General features: G+C 51.4%; 6 protein-coding genes across 6 annotated transcripts; 4 read left to right on the forward strand and 2 right to left on the reverse strand.

Moving 5' to 3' along the window:
* The first annotated feature begins 472 nt into the window (after positions 1 to 472).
* Positions 473 to 3,198, forward strand: BDV14DRAFT_211018 (sodium:solute symporter family protein). The gene is made up of 2 exons (XM_073776010.1): positions 473 to 1,004; positions 1,052 to 3,198. Exons 1-2 carry the CDS (start codon positions 853 to 855, stop codon positions 2,982 to 2,984), a joined length of 2,085 nt encoding a protein of 694 aa, XP_073624647.1. The 5' UTR covers positions 473 to 852; the 3' UTR covers positions 2,985 to 3,198.
* A 321-nt stretch (positions 3,199 to 3,519) lies between these two features.
* On the reverse strand, positions 3,520 to 4,426 carry BDV14DRAFT_203572 (rhodopsin family protein; the record flags this gene model as incomplete). The annotated part of the gene is made up of 6 exons (XM_073774307.1): positions 3,520 to 3,715; positions 3,784 to 3,857; positions 3,974 to 3,998; positions 4,056 to 4,089; positions 4,222 to 4,275; positions 4,396 to 4,426. 6 exons carry the CDS (start codon positions 4,424 to 4,426, stop codon positions 3,520 to 3,522), a joined length of 414 nt encoding a protein of 137 aa, XP_073624648.1.
* Positions 4,427 to 4,662: 236 nt separating this feature from the next.
* BDV14DRAFT_180079 (dynein light chain DYN2) lies at positions 4,663 to 5,730 on the reverse strand. The gene is made up of 7 exons (XM_073769856.1): positions 5,598 to 5,730; positions 5,521 to 5,543; positions 5,439 to 5,472; positions 5,351 to 5,385; positions 5,264 to 5,290; positions 5,143 to 5,212; positions 4,663 to 5,091 (listed from the first exon to the last, which is right to left on the reverse strand). Exons 1-7 carry the CDS (start codon positions 5,626 to 5,628, stop codon positions 5,027 to 5,029), a joined length of 285 nt encoding a protein of 94 aa, XP_073624649.1. The 5' UTR covers positions 5,629 to 5,730; the 3' UTR covers positions 4,663 to 5,026.
* Positions 5,731 to 5,896: 166 nt separating this feature from the next.
* On the forward strand, positions 5,897 to 8,730 carry mrd1 (RNA-binding ribosome biosynthesis protein MRD1; the record flags this gene model as incomplete). Its single annotated transcript, XM_073774308.1, has 4 exons — positions 5,897 to 6,124; positions 6,221 to 6,964; positions 7,192 to 7,464; positions 7,513 to 8,730. 4 exons carry the CDS (start codon positions 5,897 to 5,899, stop codon positions 8,728 to 8,730), a joined length of 2,463 nt encoding a protein of 820 aa, XP_073624650.1.
* Positions 8,731 to 9,204: 474 nt separating this feature from the next.
* Positions 9,205 to 12,298, forward strand: abaA (transcription factor AbaA). Its single transcript, XM_073765900.1, has 3 exons — positions 9,205 to 10,137; positions 10,190 to 10,366; positions 10,414 to 12,298. Exons 1-3 carry the CDS (start codon positions 9,678 to 9,680, stop codon positions 12,177 to 12,179), a joined length of 2,403 nt encoding a protein of 800 aa, XP_073624651.1. The 5' UTR covers positions 9,205 to 9,677; the 3' UTR covers positions 12,180 to 12,298.
* A 277-nt stretch (positions 12,299 to 12,575) lies between these two features.
* BDV14DRAFT_203576 (uncharacterized protein) lies at positions 12,576 to 14,044 on the forward strand (the record flags this gene model as incomplete). Its single annotated transcript, XM_073774309.1, has 6 exons — positions 12,576 to 12,660; positions 12,718 to 12,900; positions 12,966 to 13,057; positions 13,129 to 13,410; positions 13,456 to 13,746; positions 13,811 to 14,044. The coding sequence occupies 6 exons, from the start codon at positions 12,576 to 12,578 to the stop codon at positions 14,042 to 14,044; spliced, it is 1,167 nt and encodes a 388-aa protein (XP_073624652.1).
* Positions 14,045 to 14,231: the final 187 nt, after the last annotated feature.

Raw genomic sequence — 14,231 nt, forward strand, 5'->3', positions numbered from 1 at the left:
CGGCATGACAGAAAAAGCACTTCCTACGGATATTCCACCGGAGAGAGCAACAAGAGCCCCGAATCCGAGCCCTGAATGTGTGGGAAACGATGGCACTAACCACGATAGGCACTCCAAGGGAGAGCGCACCGCCGCACAGTCCAGCAGTGGGCCTCTGAAACTCGAACTGCAGAGCAGGTAAGGCAATTCCGTGGGGAACACATGGCAAAACCGTTTCGTACGCGAATCGAGTAACAAACTAAGCTGTTATCGAAGCTTTACGGGGTTACGCTCAGCAATGACAGTCTTGAATGCGCGCGGCGGCCATGCCCGGGCCGGGGTGTCGGGCCCGCTTATCAGTCTGCGCTTCCCGTCCAATCACATTGTGAATAGCTGTGCTGATAAGGATGCCATTGCCCAATGGGTGTGCTGGATTCTTTTCGTCCTTGTCCACTGCGATAACACTCCCTCTCTCTCTTCTCATCATCCTGAGCTGGGCTGTTCTCCATAGGCAAAGTAACCTGGAGAAGGGACGGGACTGCCAAGCTTCTCTTCCCCATTACGAAACTAACATGGGTCGTTCTTATCAATGCCTGCCCCAGAGGGCATATATCATGCCCTTTTATTCTTATTTATCATCGCTTCGACATTATTTCTGGTCTATCGCGGCTGCGTCTGACTCTGTGTGAGGTGACCCTGCGGGATCGGAGATTTAGGATTCTATATCTGTCTGTCTGGTCTGCTCTTATACTCCGGTCTTGGTTGCTGTCAGGAAGTTCAAACGCACTCTATCTCAACTACCATTGGGCTTACAAAGGTCACCGCCAACTTGAGCATTACTGATTGACTGATTGATTACCTGTGACTATCAGCATGGTTGCTGTCACGGCTCAGCCTGACGCAGAGGGCGTCGAGACAATTGTCTTCTCGCCTCCTCTGTCTCAGGGCTTTGGATATGGTATTATTGTTGGCTTGGGGTTTGCCTTTGCCTTGATCATGATTTTTATTACTTGGTCTCTGAAGAGGTACTATAACACTCCTCAGACGTTGTGGATCTCGCTGACAGATATAGATATCAACATGAAGTTATCACATCTGAGATGTTCTCTACTGCCGGACGAAGCGTCAAGTCTGGACTGGTGGCTTCGGCCGTTGTGAGTAGTTGGACGTGGGCTGCTACGCTTCTTCAGTCAACGGCTGTGGCGTATCAATATGGCACTTCGGGGCCGTTCTTCTATGCCTCGGGTGCTACTGTTCAAATCATTCTGTTTGCGACGCTCGCCATCGAACTCAAGAGACGCGCGCCTAATGCTCACACTTTCCTCGAAGCCATCCGCGCTCGCTATGGCACGGCGGTGCACTGCGTCTTCATCGTCTTCTGCTTGATGACCAACATTCTCGTTACTGCCATGCTGCTGACTGGTGGTGCTGCGGTATTGAACACCATGACCGGCGTGCCCGTCGTTGCTGCGTGCTTCCTTCTGCCCATTGGTGTTGTACTCTACACCCTCTTCGGTGGTATCAAAGCCACTTTCATCACCGACTACATGCACACCGTCGTCATCATTGTCATCATCTTCATCTTCTCTTTCTCGGCCTATGCTACCAGCGACAAGCTCGGCTCTCCCGGCAAAGTCTACGATCTGCTTGTTCAGGCTGCCCAGCGCAACCCCGTTGACGGCAACACTGAAGGAAGCTACCTTACCATGCACTCTCGCGAAGGCGGCATCTTCTGGGTCATCAACCTCGTCGGCAACTTTGGCACTGTCTTCCTCGACAACGGCTACTACAACAAGGCCATTGCTGCTCACCCAGTCCACGCATTCCCCGGATATGTGATTGGCGGTCTCTGCTGGTTCGCGATCCCCTGGCTCTGCGCTACAACAATGGGTCTCTCAGCCCTCGCCCTAGAGGGAACCCGCCGCATCGCCTCTGCAGACGTAACAGCAGGTCTCGTCCTCCCCTTTGCCTCGGTCGAACTCCTCGGCTACTCCGGCGCAGTCTGCACAACCCTCATGATCTTCATGGCCGTCACCTCTGCCTTCTCCGCTCAACTGATCGCCGTCTCCTCAATTCTCACCTACGACATCTACCAAGCGTACATCCACCCCGCCGCCAAAGGCCAACGCCTCGTCTGGATCTCACACACTTCTTGCGTCTTCTTCGCAATCGTGATGGCCGCCTTTGCTACAGGCCTCCACTACGCCGGTATCGGAATGGGATACCTCTACCTCCTCATGGGCGTGATCATCTCCTCCGCCGTGTTTCCAGGAGCCATGACACTAGTCTGGAAGGGCCAGAACTGGATCGCCGCAGCCGCAAGTCCCGTACTTGGTCTGGCCTGCTCATTGATCGCATGGCTCACAACCACAAAGTCCCAATACGGCACTTTCTCCGTCGAAACCACCGGCGCAAACTACCCCATGCTAGCAGGCAACGTCGCGGCCTTACTCTCCCCCATCGTCTTCTCCCCAGTCCTAACATACCTCTTCGGCCCCCAAAACTACGACTACGAAACCATGCGCGCGATCCGCAAAGTCGACGACTCTGACGTCGCCGCCAACGCGCACGTAGACCTCGAACTCGTCCCAGGCGAACAACACCACAGCGCGCGCGAAGAAGAAGAGGAAATCAAAAAACTCAACCGCGCAGCATTCATCTCACGCGGCCTCACAATCGGCATGGTCATTTGCTTCCTCTTACTCTGGCCGATCCCCATGTACGGCAGCAAATATGTCTTCAGCCGCGAGTTCTTTACCGGGTGGATTGTTGTCGGTATTATCTGGCTCTTTGGGACGGCGTTTGGAGTTGTGCTGTTTCCGTTGTGGGAGGGGAGGCATTCGATGGTGAGGACTGTTAGGCTTATGTATTTGGATGCTAGGGGGAAGAGCTGGAGGAGTGCTGCGCAGCAGGCGGCGTTGGAGGGGCGGGCTGCGTCTGAGGGGGATGGAAAGTCCGGTGCTGCTACGCCGACTGAGAAGGCTGTTGGGAAGGATGGGCAGTGATTCAGTCTGCTTTTGGACTTATGATATACGGATGGATTGATGGGTGAATGGATGAATGGGCTTGCTTAGAGCAAGCAGGCTTATGTGTTTGGACTTTTGAAACTTGACTATACCCCACTCGTTTTTTGTTGCTATTGGTAGGGCGTGGCTTCATGACCTATCTACCTCAGTGCTAGATACCTACTTATATATGACTGAACATACAACATATGGCTTTAATTCTATACCTCATCGCGCACTCTGGAATATTATCCTGCATTCTTTTGCTTAATTAAGGTATTATGCTTACACGAACAAGCAAGCCCAAGAAATAAAAAAATAGAAAAAAGCACAAAACCTAAATGTGACAGTCCATACCATGCACAATACAATAGAAAAAAAAAACAACAGAAGATAGATATCACCCCTCTCAACTGAACCTCAACTATTCGTCTTCGTCTTCAACCCATTAACACCTCAACACCTCAACACCTCAACACCTCTCCCCAATTTCGCCTCCTTCCGCCCTTATCCTCTCCTTGAATACAAGTGGTCATTACTTATACCCATAATGCTCCCCTTGCCCCCCACCCGCCTGCGGCGGCGGCGGCGACGTCGCCCCGGACGCAACAGGCGGGTACTGCATCTGCTGCCCCTGCTGCGGGGGATGGCCGTAGTGCGCTTGCGGCGGCGGCTGCGGACCCCAGACGTTTGGCGGTGGTCTTGTGTCGGGTGTTATGTCGGGGCGATCACTGCATACATTAGTGGACTGAGTCAAAGTAGAAGGGAGAGGACGGGCGGAGGAGGGAGGAAGTGGTACCGGAGATCTTGCGTAAAGCGGCACGTGTAGCATGTAACCTCTTTATATTTGTGCATTGCTAGCGGGATGAGGGGCTGTTTTGGGAGAGGGGAGATGTTAGTTAGGTCTCTATGGCAGAGTAGCAAATAGGAATGTGTTGCTTGGTGTTTGGTGTTTGGTAGAGAGTAAGGTAAGCCAGGATAAGACATACAATGAAGCAGACTGTGAAGAACGGCCTAGTAACCACATTAGCACATTCTATATTGATTCTTGAAGCAGAGAAGGGAACATACCATCTCGTCACACACCGTCCATTCCAGTGGTTACCTGTAGTAGTAGTACGTTGTTAGTATGTGCCTGGCAAGTGTGGCTCACACCCGCTCCGCCGGACGTTCGCCGGGCATTCTCCGCACGAAGTCCGCTAGGGAAAGGCAAGCAGAAGGGGTGTGAGAAACATACAGTTATAGCAATAAGCCCTAACATTCTCGTACCCCTCTAGCATGGATGTGAATTCTGTATGATATGTTAGTGTTACTAGACTATAATATAACAGTGGGTAAGGATATCGGAGTACACCTCCGGTTCAGTGGAGGAGTATGACGAAGGATCCAGATCCAGATTTGGGGGACGAACCATGCGTGCCGAATGTGATGCAGATAGCCATTGTATCGTAGCCTGGATCTGACCAGGATTCCTGAGCGCGAAATTTGGAAGATTTTCTTGCTCTTATAGACAGACTAAAAACTGCAGTGGAGAAGATGGGAGGTGGTGGTAGATAAAGGGTGAAGGCAGCAGTTAAAGGGCTCCCGCTGTTGACGTGTGGCGTCGTGGCGCGGGTCTTGGCGGTCATGTCTGATGAGTCTTGCAGGGCACGTGCCGTAATTCTTGTTCATTCTCTTGGTGATCTTACTTTGAAACATGTCGTCGTTGCTAATGAAGTTCAAGGCTACGGTGGGTGGGTTCAGAACGTATCGGGCTATGGCTGGCTATGACAGTATTTACGCTCCTATCTAGACAGGCTAATATCAATGCGATCCGAGCAGTATATTTTACCAATAATAACACCGAAAAACAAATTTAATAACAGAAAGTTGCACGGAGAGAATAATCATGAGTTTGGCCTATATGCACCCTCTCAATGTGGCTGGGGAATCGTAAAGTGGTATTGAGGTTCGACATAACAGGATGTCTGAAAGCTCGCATGGTGCCTCCAGGGTCCAAGCGATACTATGTGGAACTGATCTCGCTGCGTAGATGGGAACGTTTATTGCGTCTTGAAGAGGAGGATGGCGCAGTGTCCGAGGTAGAAGTAGATGAAATGCTTCGTTTCTGGGGGGCGTCAGTACACAGGTATATCGTATCGTGCCTGATTGTGGTTACCGTGTGTCACGAAGCTGCCAAAGTTCCTTCCAACAACGCAGTGCCATGTAGCGCCCTTGCGCGAGTCGAACTGTTCCATCGTAAGATTCGTATTCTGGTAGGTAGGCTAGGGGTCGCGGACTTCTCTCTTGATGTACTGGGCAATGTCCTAGTAGCCATTAGCATGAGTCGTATAAACAGGAGTAGAATGATAATGGAGAGAACATACCTTCTCAATGTGGTACTTCTCCATAGCCTCGATAGCTACACAATTAGCCCGAACTCCTAAACACCGAAAGGCATCCGCGGGTCCATACCAACTTCAACGGCCTCCTGTTGCATGTCCTCCGACTACCATATCATAAGCGCAAGGTCGTCTTTGTGGGCGAATCTCCTTACCATGTCAACGGACTTAATTTGGGCTGGAATCGTGTTAGTCGAACCGGAGGGGAGCTCGTATGGGGCTCAACACTTACGCTCCAGCTTGTCCTTTTTCTCGGAAGACATTGTGAACGTAGGCGGTTATGAATAACGGTTCGGTCAACTAAAGTAAAAGGCTTGATAGCAATTGCAATATGCAATGGATGAGATCTGGTCTAGAGAGCGAGTGTTCAGCTTGTTTGGCGGTTGCGCGGTGGAAACTCCGCGCGAACGCATGGACCACCGCCCACCTCCGTCACCGCCTTCAACAGTATGAAAGCAGAAAAAAAAATACGGACAAAAAAGTTTTCTAGTTGCAACTTTTCTATATCTCGAGGAGGCCACAACCACCACCATGGAGAGCACAAGAGTGTTCGTCTCCGGCCTCCCGCCGACTTTATCCAATGATCAACTCAAGAAGCACTTTGCAACTCGCTTCCAAGTCACGGATGCTCATGTCCTGCCGAAACGCAGGATCGGCTTCGTGGGCTTCAAGAGCTCCGAGGTTGCTCAGCAAGCTGTTTCATATTTCAACAAGACATATATGAAGATGTCAAAAATCTCTGTAGACATTGCTAAGCCGGTATGTCTTCCTTGTCTATTTTCACTTTGCTTTTTGTTTTCCCCGTCGAGCTCGCTGACCAGTCAAGGTGGTCTTGTAACTGACCAAGTACTTTAGATTGATGCAGAACCTGATACCCACAAGGGAAGGAACAGTAAAGAAATGCCTAGTGATGCTACCGCAAGCAACCTGAAGCGTAAACGCGACGGAGAACCCGCCCCTCAGGACCCTAAGACACAAGAATATCTTTCTCTGATCACGCAGCCTTCCAAGATCCGGACATGGGCGAATGATGATCAGCTTCCTACCCCGGTTGAGGCGGACTCGCAACCGAAGGAACAGCCTGCTGAGGATGATACCACACAGGAGGAACTGACATACGCTCAAAGGAAGAAAGCGAAGCTTGGTCAAGACAACACCGCGGACTCAAATGCTCCAGGTGATGCTGGTCATTCGCCGGTTGCTGATGAGAACAACGTTGAGTCTGCGCCTGAGGCAAGCGAAGAGAAACAAGAAGAACAAGACCAAGCGCCCGAGCCTGTGTCTGATTCGGATTGGCTTCGCTCGAAGACGAGCCGTCTCCTAGGTCTTCTCGACGAGGATGAACAGGAAGCCTTCCAACCCCCAGCAGCCGTCGACGAAGATACGCCGATGGTTGACTCGAAGGTTGATGCTATCACTGTCGGTAGCGCTGAGAAGCCTGCCGAGAATGTCGCCGAAAAAGCCCCTACGGCTCCTGAGGTCGATACGAACATTGAGAACATTCGCATCTCTGCACGGTTGTTCATCAGAAACCTGTCCTACGAGACGAAGGAGTCTGATCTTCAGCCATTGTTCTCGCCCTTCGGCAAGTTAGAAGAGGTAAGACCACACATTTTATTATTCCACCCCAGAACCTTGGATAAAAAATGTATCCGCTGCTTGAATGATGAATTCTCCTGATAGGGACATCCGATGCAAAAGCAAATGATGTGACCTCAGAAGAGAGAATTTTAGTAGATGCCTCTCGCTATCTGATAAAGCAGTCTCCCTTCTATTTTGACTTTGCCAACTGTTTTGAAACAATTTACTAATGTTTCATTTCTCAGATTCACGTCGCTTTCGACACTCGATCCACCACCAGCAAAGGATTCGCATACGTTCAGTTTGCCGATCCTGATGCCGCTATCGAGGCCTACAAGAACCTCGATGGAAAGCACTTCCAAGGTCGTCTGCTGCACATTCTGCCAGCTTCCGAGAAGAAGACGCACAAGCTGGATGAGCATGAGCTGTCGAAGCTGCCGTTGAAGAAGCAGAAGCAGATCAAGCGAAAGCAAGATGCTTCGTCTTCTACGTTTAGCTGGAACTCGCTGTACATGAACGTGAGTACACCGTGACTATGCTTCGATGAACGTCACTGACAAACACAGGCCGACGCTGTCATGTCTTCAGTTGCTGAACGAATTGGTGTCTCGAAATCCGACCTTTTGGATCCTACCTCGTCCGACGCTGCAGTCAAGCAGGCCCACGCCGAGACGCACGTCATCCAAGAGACGAAAGCCTACTTCAAGGCGAACGGTGTGAATCTGGACGCTTTCAAACAGCGTGAGCGAGGAAACATCGCGATTTTGGTAAAGAACTTCTCGTATGGCACAAAGAGTGAAGAGCTTCGCAAACTGTTTGAACCGTTCGGACAACTCACCAGAGTACTGATGCCTCCAAGTGGCACGATAGCCATTGTGGAGTTTTCACGACCCGATGAAGCGCAAAAGGCTTTCAAAGGTCTCGCATACCGCAAGCTTGGAGATTCAATTCTCTTCTTGGAGAAGGCACCAAAGAACCTCTTTGAGTCGAACGTTCCGCCGCAGAACCCTCTGCCAGAAGCCAAGGCTGTCTCCCAAGGGTTCTCAACGTCAGATACCTTTGCTGCGGACGAAGAAGATGAGCAGAACATTGCCACCGCAACACTGTTCATCAAGAACCTTAACTTCTCTACAACTAATCAGTCTCTGGTAGAAGCGTTCAGGCCGCTGGACGGCTTTGTCTCTGCTAGGATCAAGGTCAAACCCGACCCCAAGAACCCAGGACAAACCTTGAGCATGGGTTTCGGTTTCGCCGACTTCAGGACCAAGGCTCAGGCGCAGGCAGCTCTTGCTGTTATGAACGGTTACACCCTCGACCGACACGCATTGGTAGTAAGAGCATCTCATAAGGGCATGGATGCCGCAGAAGAAAGAAGACGTGACGACACAGCCAAGAAGATCGCCGCCCGACGTACCAAGATTATCATCAAGAACTTGCCATTCCAAGCGACGAAAAAGGACATCCGGTCTCTTTTCGGAGCCTATGGGCAGCTCCGCTCCGTGCGGGTTCCTCAAAAGTTCGACCGATCTGCTCGTGGTTTCGGGTTTGCTGATTTCGTAAGCGCTCGCGAAGCGGAAAATGCCATGGACGCGCTGAAGAACACGCACTTGCTTGGTAGACGGTTAGTATTGGAATTCGCAAACGCGGAGGCCATCGATGCGGAAGAGGAGATCGAGAGGATCGAAAAGAAGGTAGGGGAGCAGGTGGACAGGGTCAAGCTCCAAAAGCTCACGGGAGTCGGGCGCAGAAAATTCACTGTAGGGGCCCAGGACGACGAAAGCTAGAGTCCCTTCTCCCTGTCGATAGGCACAAAAGCAGGTTGACCGTCGCGATATCATCCCTTGCGTCGCGGACAGACGCAGTCAACACGTTCCTGTCACCCACCTTCATACATACGCGTCCTGCAAAATGCCGTCCGTTCTTGCTTCCGAAACTCAGATACCCTGCATCCCATCTATGTCTTCTTGGGATCTTGTTCAATATGAATAATGTTCCTTTACTCCTATACAACTAGGTGCTCGCACCCTGGATATCCAGTACTTTCCTGTGAGCTTTGCTCTTGCATTCCGGCTCAACTCTCGTAACACCCTCTACATTCTTCGTACATGGCCAGGCACGAATGCCAATTCGATCAACTACATTCCGAAGAGCGATCTTTGCCACTCAGACGTTTATCGTCACTGTGTCTATACCAACTGCACATCGGCACCGACGTCTGGCGTACAAACTCCGAAAGGTCGTTCGTTGACTGGATTCGTGCTCCTCGAAGGCCCCCTTGCCTCGACCCGGTCAAGCTCTGGCCCGTCTGATTTGCTGCAGCGGAGCAGTCACTGTCTTCCCTTATTCGTGACCTTGGTCAAACGCGTGAACACAGTAGGAGCTCTTCCCCCGCTCTGAGGGACAGTGCAAGTTGCCCTCGAGGGGCTATTTACACCCTCCCAAACAAGCACCGTGTCCCAAGCATGCTACTACCGGGGATGCATAGTGCAAACACCCTCCTTCTCCAGGGAGAGGGGGTGAGATTCCTGATCTCGTTCGTATAAACACCATTGCTGCTCGCTTTTCACATTCTCTTTCCCAGGCTCTTACATTCTCTCCTCAAGCATCTACGTTCTTCATTGCTGTTTTGTCACCTTCTGCGTTCTTTGCCAGACGGTAAACATTCGAGCAGCTTTCACCACCTTGTTCTTGGAATTTGTTCTCATTCTTGAGAGCAAATCGTTGGGGACCGATGGCTACCGAGAGTGACTGGCAATCCGAGTGCATGGTATCTCAGAACCAAGCAGCTCTGGAGAGCGTAGGGGCCCATTCAAACCGAGCTCTTCAGAATACGTCTGGGAACGTACAGGCTTACTCTGATAGCCTTGCTCACAATGATCCCACTGGTCGTGATGACCCCCTCCAGCAGTACACCTTGAAGTACCCTCACCCTCCTGTCCCAAGCCATCCGCTGCCGACTGCTGCTACTAGCCTTTACCACCCTCACCACCCTCAGTTGATGAGCCATCGGTATCAGGTGAAGAAGCTTCGACGTCTTCAATCAAATGCCTCTTCGTACCCTGGTTCCAGGAGGGCTCGAAGCTATCTGAAGTCTCAGAAGTATCTGGAGTACAGAGCTCGGCCACGTCGAGACACTGGCAAGGATGGTGAGCCGGTATGGTCAGATGAACTGGAGGATGCCTTCCAGCAAGGTAAGCAGGATTTTACCATGAGTAGTCTAGGATATCGCTAACGGCACGGTAGCTCTCGAAGCAAACCCGCCTATGGGCAGGCGAAAATGGTCCGAACGAGGAAAGTCTTATGGACGAAACGAATTGATTGCGGAATACATCTACAAGTTGACCGGCAAGCGGAGAACAAGGAAGCAAGTCTCAAGTCACCTGCAAGTCCTTGATTCATTCCTCAAGGGCGACCCCGACTGTAAGATGCAATGCTCCACTATATACACACATGACTAAACAGAACAGGGGAACGACTTGTTCGGGAACAAGCAGCAGACCGGGCGAGTACTCCAACTCAACCAGTTGGACCGAGATGGAGGGCTTCGATGGACCATGTGCCATCAAGCCATTACAGCAGCCACTTAACCTCGTACCAAGAACCCACGAGGTTGATGCCGCCGTACACTGCGGACCTTCAACTACCTCAGTACTCTACCACGACGACTCAGCAAGACTTGAACTCTAATGCAGTTCATGGAATCAGCTTCGACATGTGGGTTAGCGCACCGAACAAGCCTGACCGCATCGAAGACGCATTCCATGTATACACTCGCCTACAGGGCCACCAGCGTCAACCTTCTATGCCACTAGAGGATGTAAAGAATTGGCGAGCAGCATTCCCTCATCTGAACTCATCTTTTTCAGATGTAAATGACCCGCTAAATTGCGAGGTCATTCTTCTCGAAACCAACCTCGAGTTGATGGACGATTTCCCTCCTATTGGGTCAAGGCTGGGAATTCACCTCGAGCTTGACCTCGCAAACTCTCTCTCCGGAAGCACGCCAATGATCAACCAGATGGAAGACTGGACCTGCAGCACATACATCTACGAAGATGGACGGCGGACAATGGAGGCATACCACAACCTTGCCAAACCACACTCAACAAAGATCAAACCACCCTTTGAGTCCTCATGGTGGGCAAAAACATTCACAAAACTTACGCAAGAAAAGCGAGAAGTCGAGAGCTCGGGACACCATGTCGCTGCTGATGAGCGAACCCGGCGATACTTCCACACCTTGACTGCAGTGCAGGAGATTCGAGCCAGTGCTCCCTCCAGCCTGCGACGCATGTCATACCCTGGCTCAGCTCCAGATGAAAGCAAGAGAATGGCAATTATCCTCTGGAAGTTCCGCCAAACACGACCAAACGAGGTCGGCACAACGACATGGCGGAAGCTACTCACCACGCCTGATCGTGCTCTGACCAACAGTCCCAGACCAGCCACCGCCATCGACCTCCCTCCTCTATCCTTGGAGTCGATCCTAATGAGCAAGCCCACTCAAAATATCTACCAACCACCTCAGCACCACGACATCCTACACCACACCGCACCATCCCAACAATCCTGGCCTCTCTACCAACCATCCCACGACCACGTCGCAAGTCTTTACAACCCCGCTGGCGCATTCGACTTCCTAAATAGTATCACCACAAAACCAGAAGAAGGCCTCTCAGACAAAACAGCATCTACATCGGCCCTCGACCCCTTCCCAAACCTCCAACAGCAACTCGCCAGCCACGCCGGTGTCATCAGCTCCAGCAGCGCACCGATGATGCTTCAAAGCCTCCAAGTCCCGGACCTATCACTCCCACCAAACCTAGGTACTTATGGTCTCGGCCACGAAAGTCACTACGTGCCATCGCAGCACCATCATCTCGGCTCATCCCTCCACGACCACAGCAGCAGTAATGCGCTGAATAACTTCTATATACCCAGTACCCAGTCACTTGGTGATATCGGTAACTCCCACGCTCCTTGGTCAACGACTAGCACGACTATCCCGGGAGATACAAGCAATGGCAACTACCACCATCTATCATATACTTCGCCTGACCAGTCAGTTGCTGTGTCCCGCGAGTCTCATGGCCATGGCTTTGATGGGCTACTTCCGCCGGATGACCTCGTTGGTATTGTTGGGAGTCTGTCTGGTGATCCTAGTATGAACGGGGCGGGCCCCGAGCATACTTCTTCGGCTTATGCCGAGCATACTGCTGTCGAGGCTGTTTAGTGTCAAAGATCCAGGTTTTTTTTTCTATTGGGGGGCGAGGTTGAGGTTGACATGGTATAATCTCTAATGTTTATTATGGCTATATAGGCTTGTACAGTTTCTTGTTTATGCTTTTTCATTCCCCTTTCTTTCTCTCGTGATATTATCTTTTCTCTAGTTATGATTCCCTGCCTGTGATTTCTTCCTTAACTTCTCATCATTTAACCAGTGACGAGACTATTTTTAGCCTTTTGCAAAATGGTGAATGAGAATATTATGGCTCGACTCAGTACCAGAGGAAATCGTAACTCTAACACTAACGCACTTCCCTCCACATCCCCAACCACAACACCAACACCAACACCATCTCCTGCATCTCAATTTTTCTCGCAAAATCATCGGAAGCGGTCGATAACTATGGCTCACCGACAGCTTGAAGCACCCTGCTCCACCACGAGCCGCAACATTCACATCTACCATGACAGCGGCCATATTCTCGGGGGTGAGTGAGATGCAGTCAACCCACGGACTCAAGCCGCTTTATCTAACAGCCCCAAAGGAGCATACCAGAACGGCAGTTTGACTGGCAAGAATCTTTACGAGCTGTGTCCGGTGTTCCTCGACTTCCCACAGATGACTCCTTGGGCGATCTTCCAAGTTGACGTGAACGGCGACACGGGCCCCCTCCTGGCCAGAAATGGTGCACAATTGGCGCAAGGACGTTATATCGTGTTGAAGCAGGGTAGGTTGGATATACATCAGCGCAGTAGACATGAGGTTGGTTACTTGCTCTAACGTGGGTTGTAGATGGCGCGCCCCTCGACGTTCGAACCACTACAAGGGAGGTTGCCCGGCGAGTTCCCTCTCACAATGTCGCGTCGAGCCGGATGTCAAGCCAGGTAAAGCGATCCCCTTGCACACTCGTTCCCGCAGCTATCGTCCGTTAACAGTAAGCACGTACAACAAATAGCAGCGTTGGTTCCGTGAAAGACTGAGAGCACGCGATGGAGCATGTGCTGTAACTGGTTCTGGGACAGCACAAGATCCGGAAGGTCTTGAAACAGCTCACATCTTCCCAATCGCCGGCCAGCAGGAATGGGTCCACAACAGGTACGACCTTCAATGGATTACTGATCCGACCAATGCACAGAAAATTGGGGAATATAAAATGTACTCCCCCCAGAACGGTCTCTTGTTGGAAGCATCTCTGCATCGGCGTTTCGATCGATACACATTTGCCATCAACCCAATGGTCAGTTATTCAAAACCCTGGGGGATTTGCACTAACAGGAAGCAGGACGGCTACAAGGTGACAGTATTCAAAAAAGACTTGTTCGTGACTGGGATCGACGGCAGACATTTACGGCCTGAAGCCTGGAACAGGGGGCTAGAGAGGTGGCGTGTGAGCGACAAGGCGCTGCGGTGGCACTTTGAACAGGCAGTGCTGAAGCATATGAAGGATGCCGCGGGAGAGCAGTGGCCAGATTGGGAACTTGATTTCGGCATGGATGGTGACATGCTGGCTGAAATAAGAGAGGGGCCAGAGCCAGGGGAGCGCATGGAGTTGGAGTTGGCGAACCGTCTGGGGGTCGGTGAAGGGATGCAGTAGTGCAGGACTCCGTTCTTTGTTCTCTCGAGCTCTCGGCCTTTAGTATTGGGGAGGGAGGCGCGTGTCAACATCCGAAACAGACAGCTACTGCGTGCTAATTTTCTTTGCTAACACCTCCCCCGTCAACCTTTCGCTTCTTACCATGTCTCAAGCCATAGTAGCACGAGAAGTGAGTGAAAGCCGCATCCCCACCGACGTTATCCTACCCATGAACGATCCGTATATGGACCAAATCATCTCTGGCCAGAAGAACTACGAGTTCAGAAGTAGTGCATGAAGCCTACAGTGCAAAGAATCTGGTTTTACCGCATCGCACCTCATTCAGCGATAACACACGTCTGCGAAACCTCTCCCAGCAAAGACCCGCAATCCTGGTGACGAGCCGCTTGAAGAAAATGGACTGGGCAATGCCGAGTTTAACCGGAGGGGTAAGGATTGGGAGGGGTATGACTTTGCATACGAGA

This window comes from Aspergillus stella-maris, assembly GCF_047715825.1.
Source record: "Aspergillus stella-maris strain CBS 113639 unplaced genomic scaffold BDV14scaffold_61, whole genome shotgun sequence".
NCBI classification, from domain to species: Eukaryota; Fungi; Ascomycota; class Eurotiomycetes; order Eurotiales; family Aspergillaceae; genus Aspergillus; species Aspergillus stella-maris.

What these genes read in the sequence shown, in the direction of transcription:
- abaA (XM_073765900.1), top strand. Translation starts at nt 9,678, where the DNA reads ATGGCTACCGAGAGTGACTGGCAATCCGAGTGCATGGTATCTCAGAAC. An exon ending in GGAGGATGCCTTCCAGCAAG is followed by an intron (nt 10,138 to 10,189) that starts GTAAGCAGGATT and finishes ACGGCACGGTAG; the next exon opens with CTCTCGAAGCAAACCCGCCT. An exon ending in CCTCAAGGGCGACCCCGACT is followed by an intron (nt 10,367 to 10,413) that starts GTAAGATGCAAT and finishes TAAACAGAACAG; the next exon opens with GGGAACGACTTGTTCGGGAA.
- BDV14DRAFT_180079 (XM_073769856.1), bottom strand. Translation starts at nt 5,628, where the DNA reads ATGTCTTCCGAGAAAAAGGACAAGCTGGAGC. An exon ending in AGAAGTACCACATTGAGAAG is followed by an intron (nt 5,291 to 5,350) that starts GTATGTTCTCTC and finishes AATGGCTACTAG; the next exon opens with GACATTGCCCAGTACATCAA. An exon ending in CCCAGTACATCAAGAGAGAA is followed by an intron (nt 5,213 to 5,263) that starts GTCCGCGACCCC and finishes ACGATGGAACAG; the next exon opens with TTCGACTCGCGCAAGGGCGC.
- BDV14DRAFT_211018 (XM_073776010.1), top strand. Translation starts at nt 853, where the DNA reads ATGGTTGCTGTCACGGCTCAGCCTGACGCAGAGGGCGTCGAGACAATT. An exon ending in ATTACTTGGTCTCTGAAGAG is followed by an intron (nt 1,005 to 1,051) that starts GTACTATAACAC and finishes TGACAGATATAG; the next exon opens with ATATCAACATGAAGTTATCA.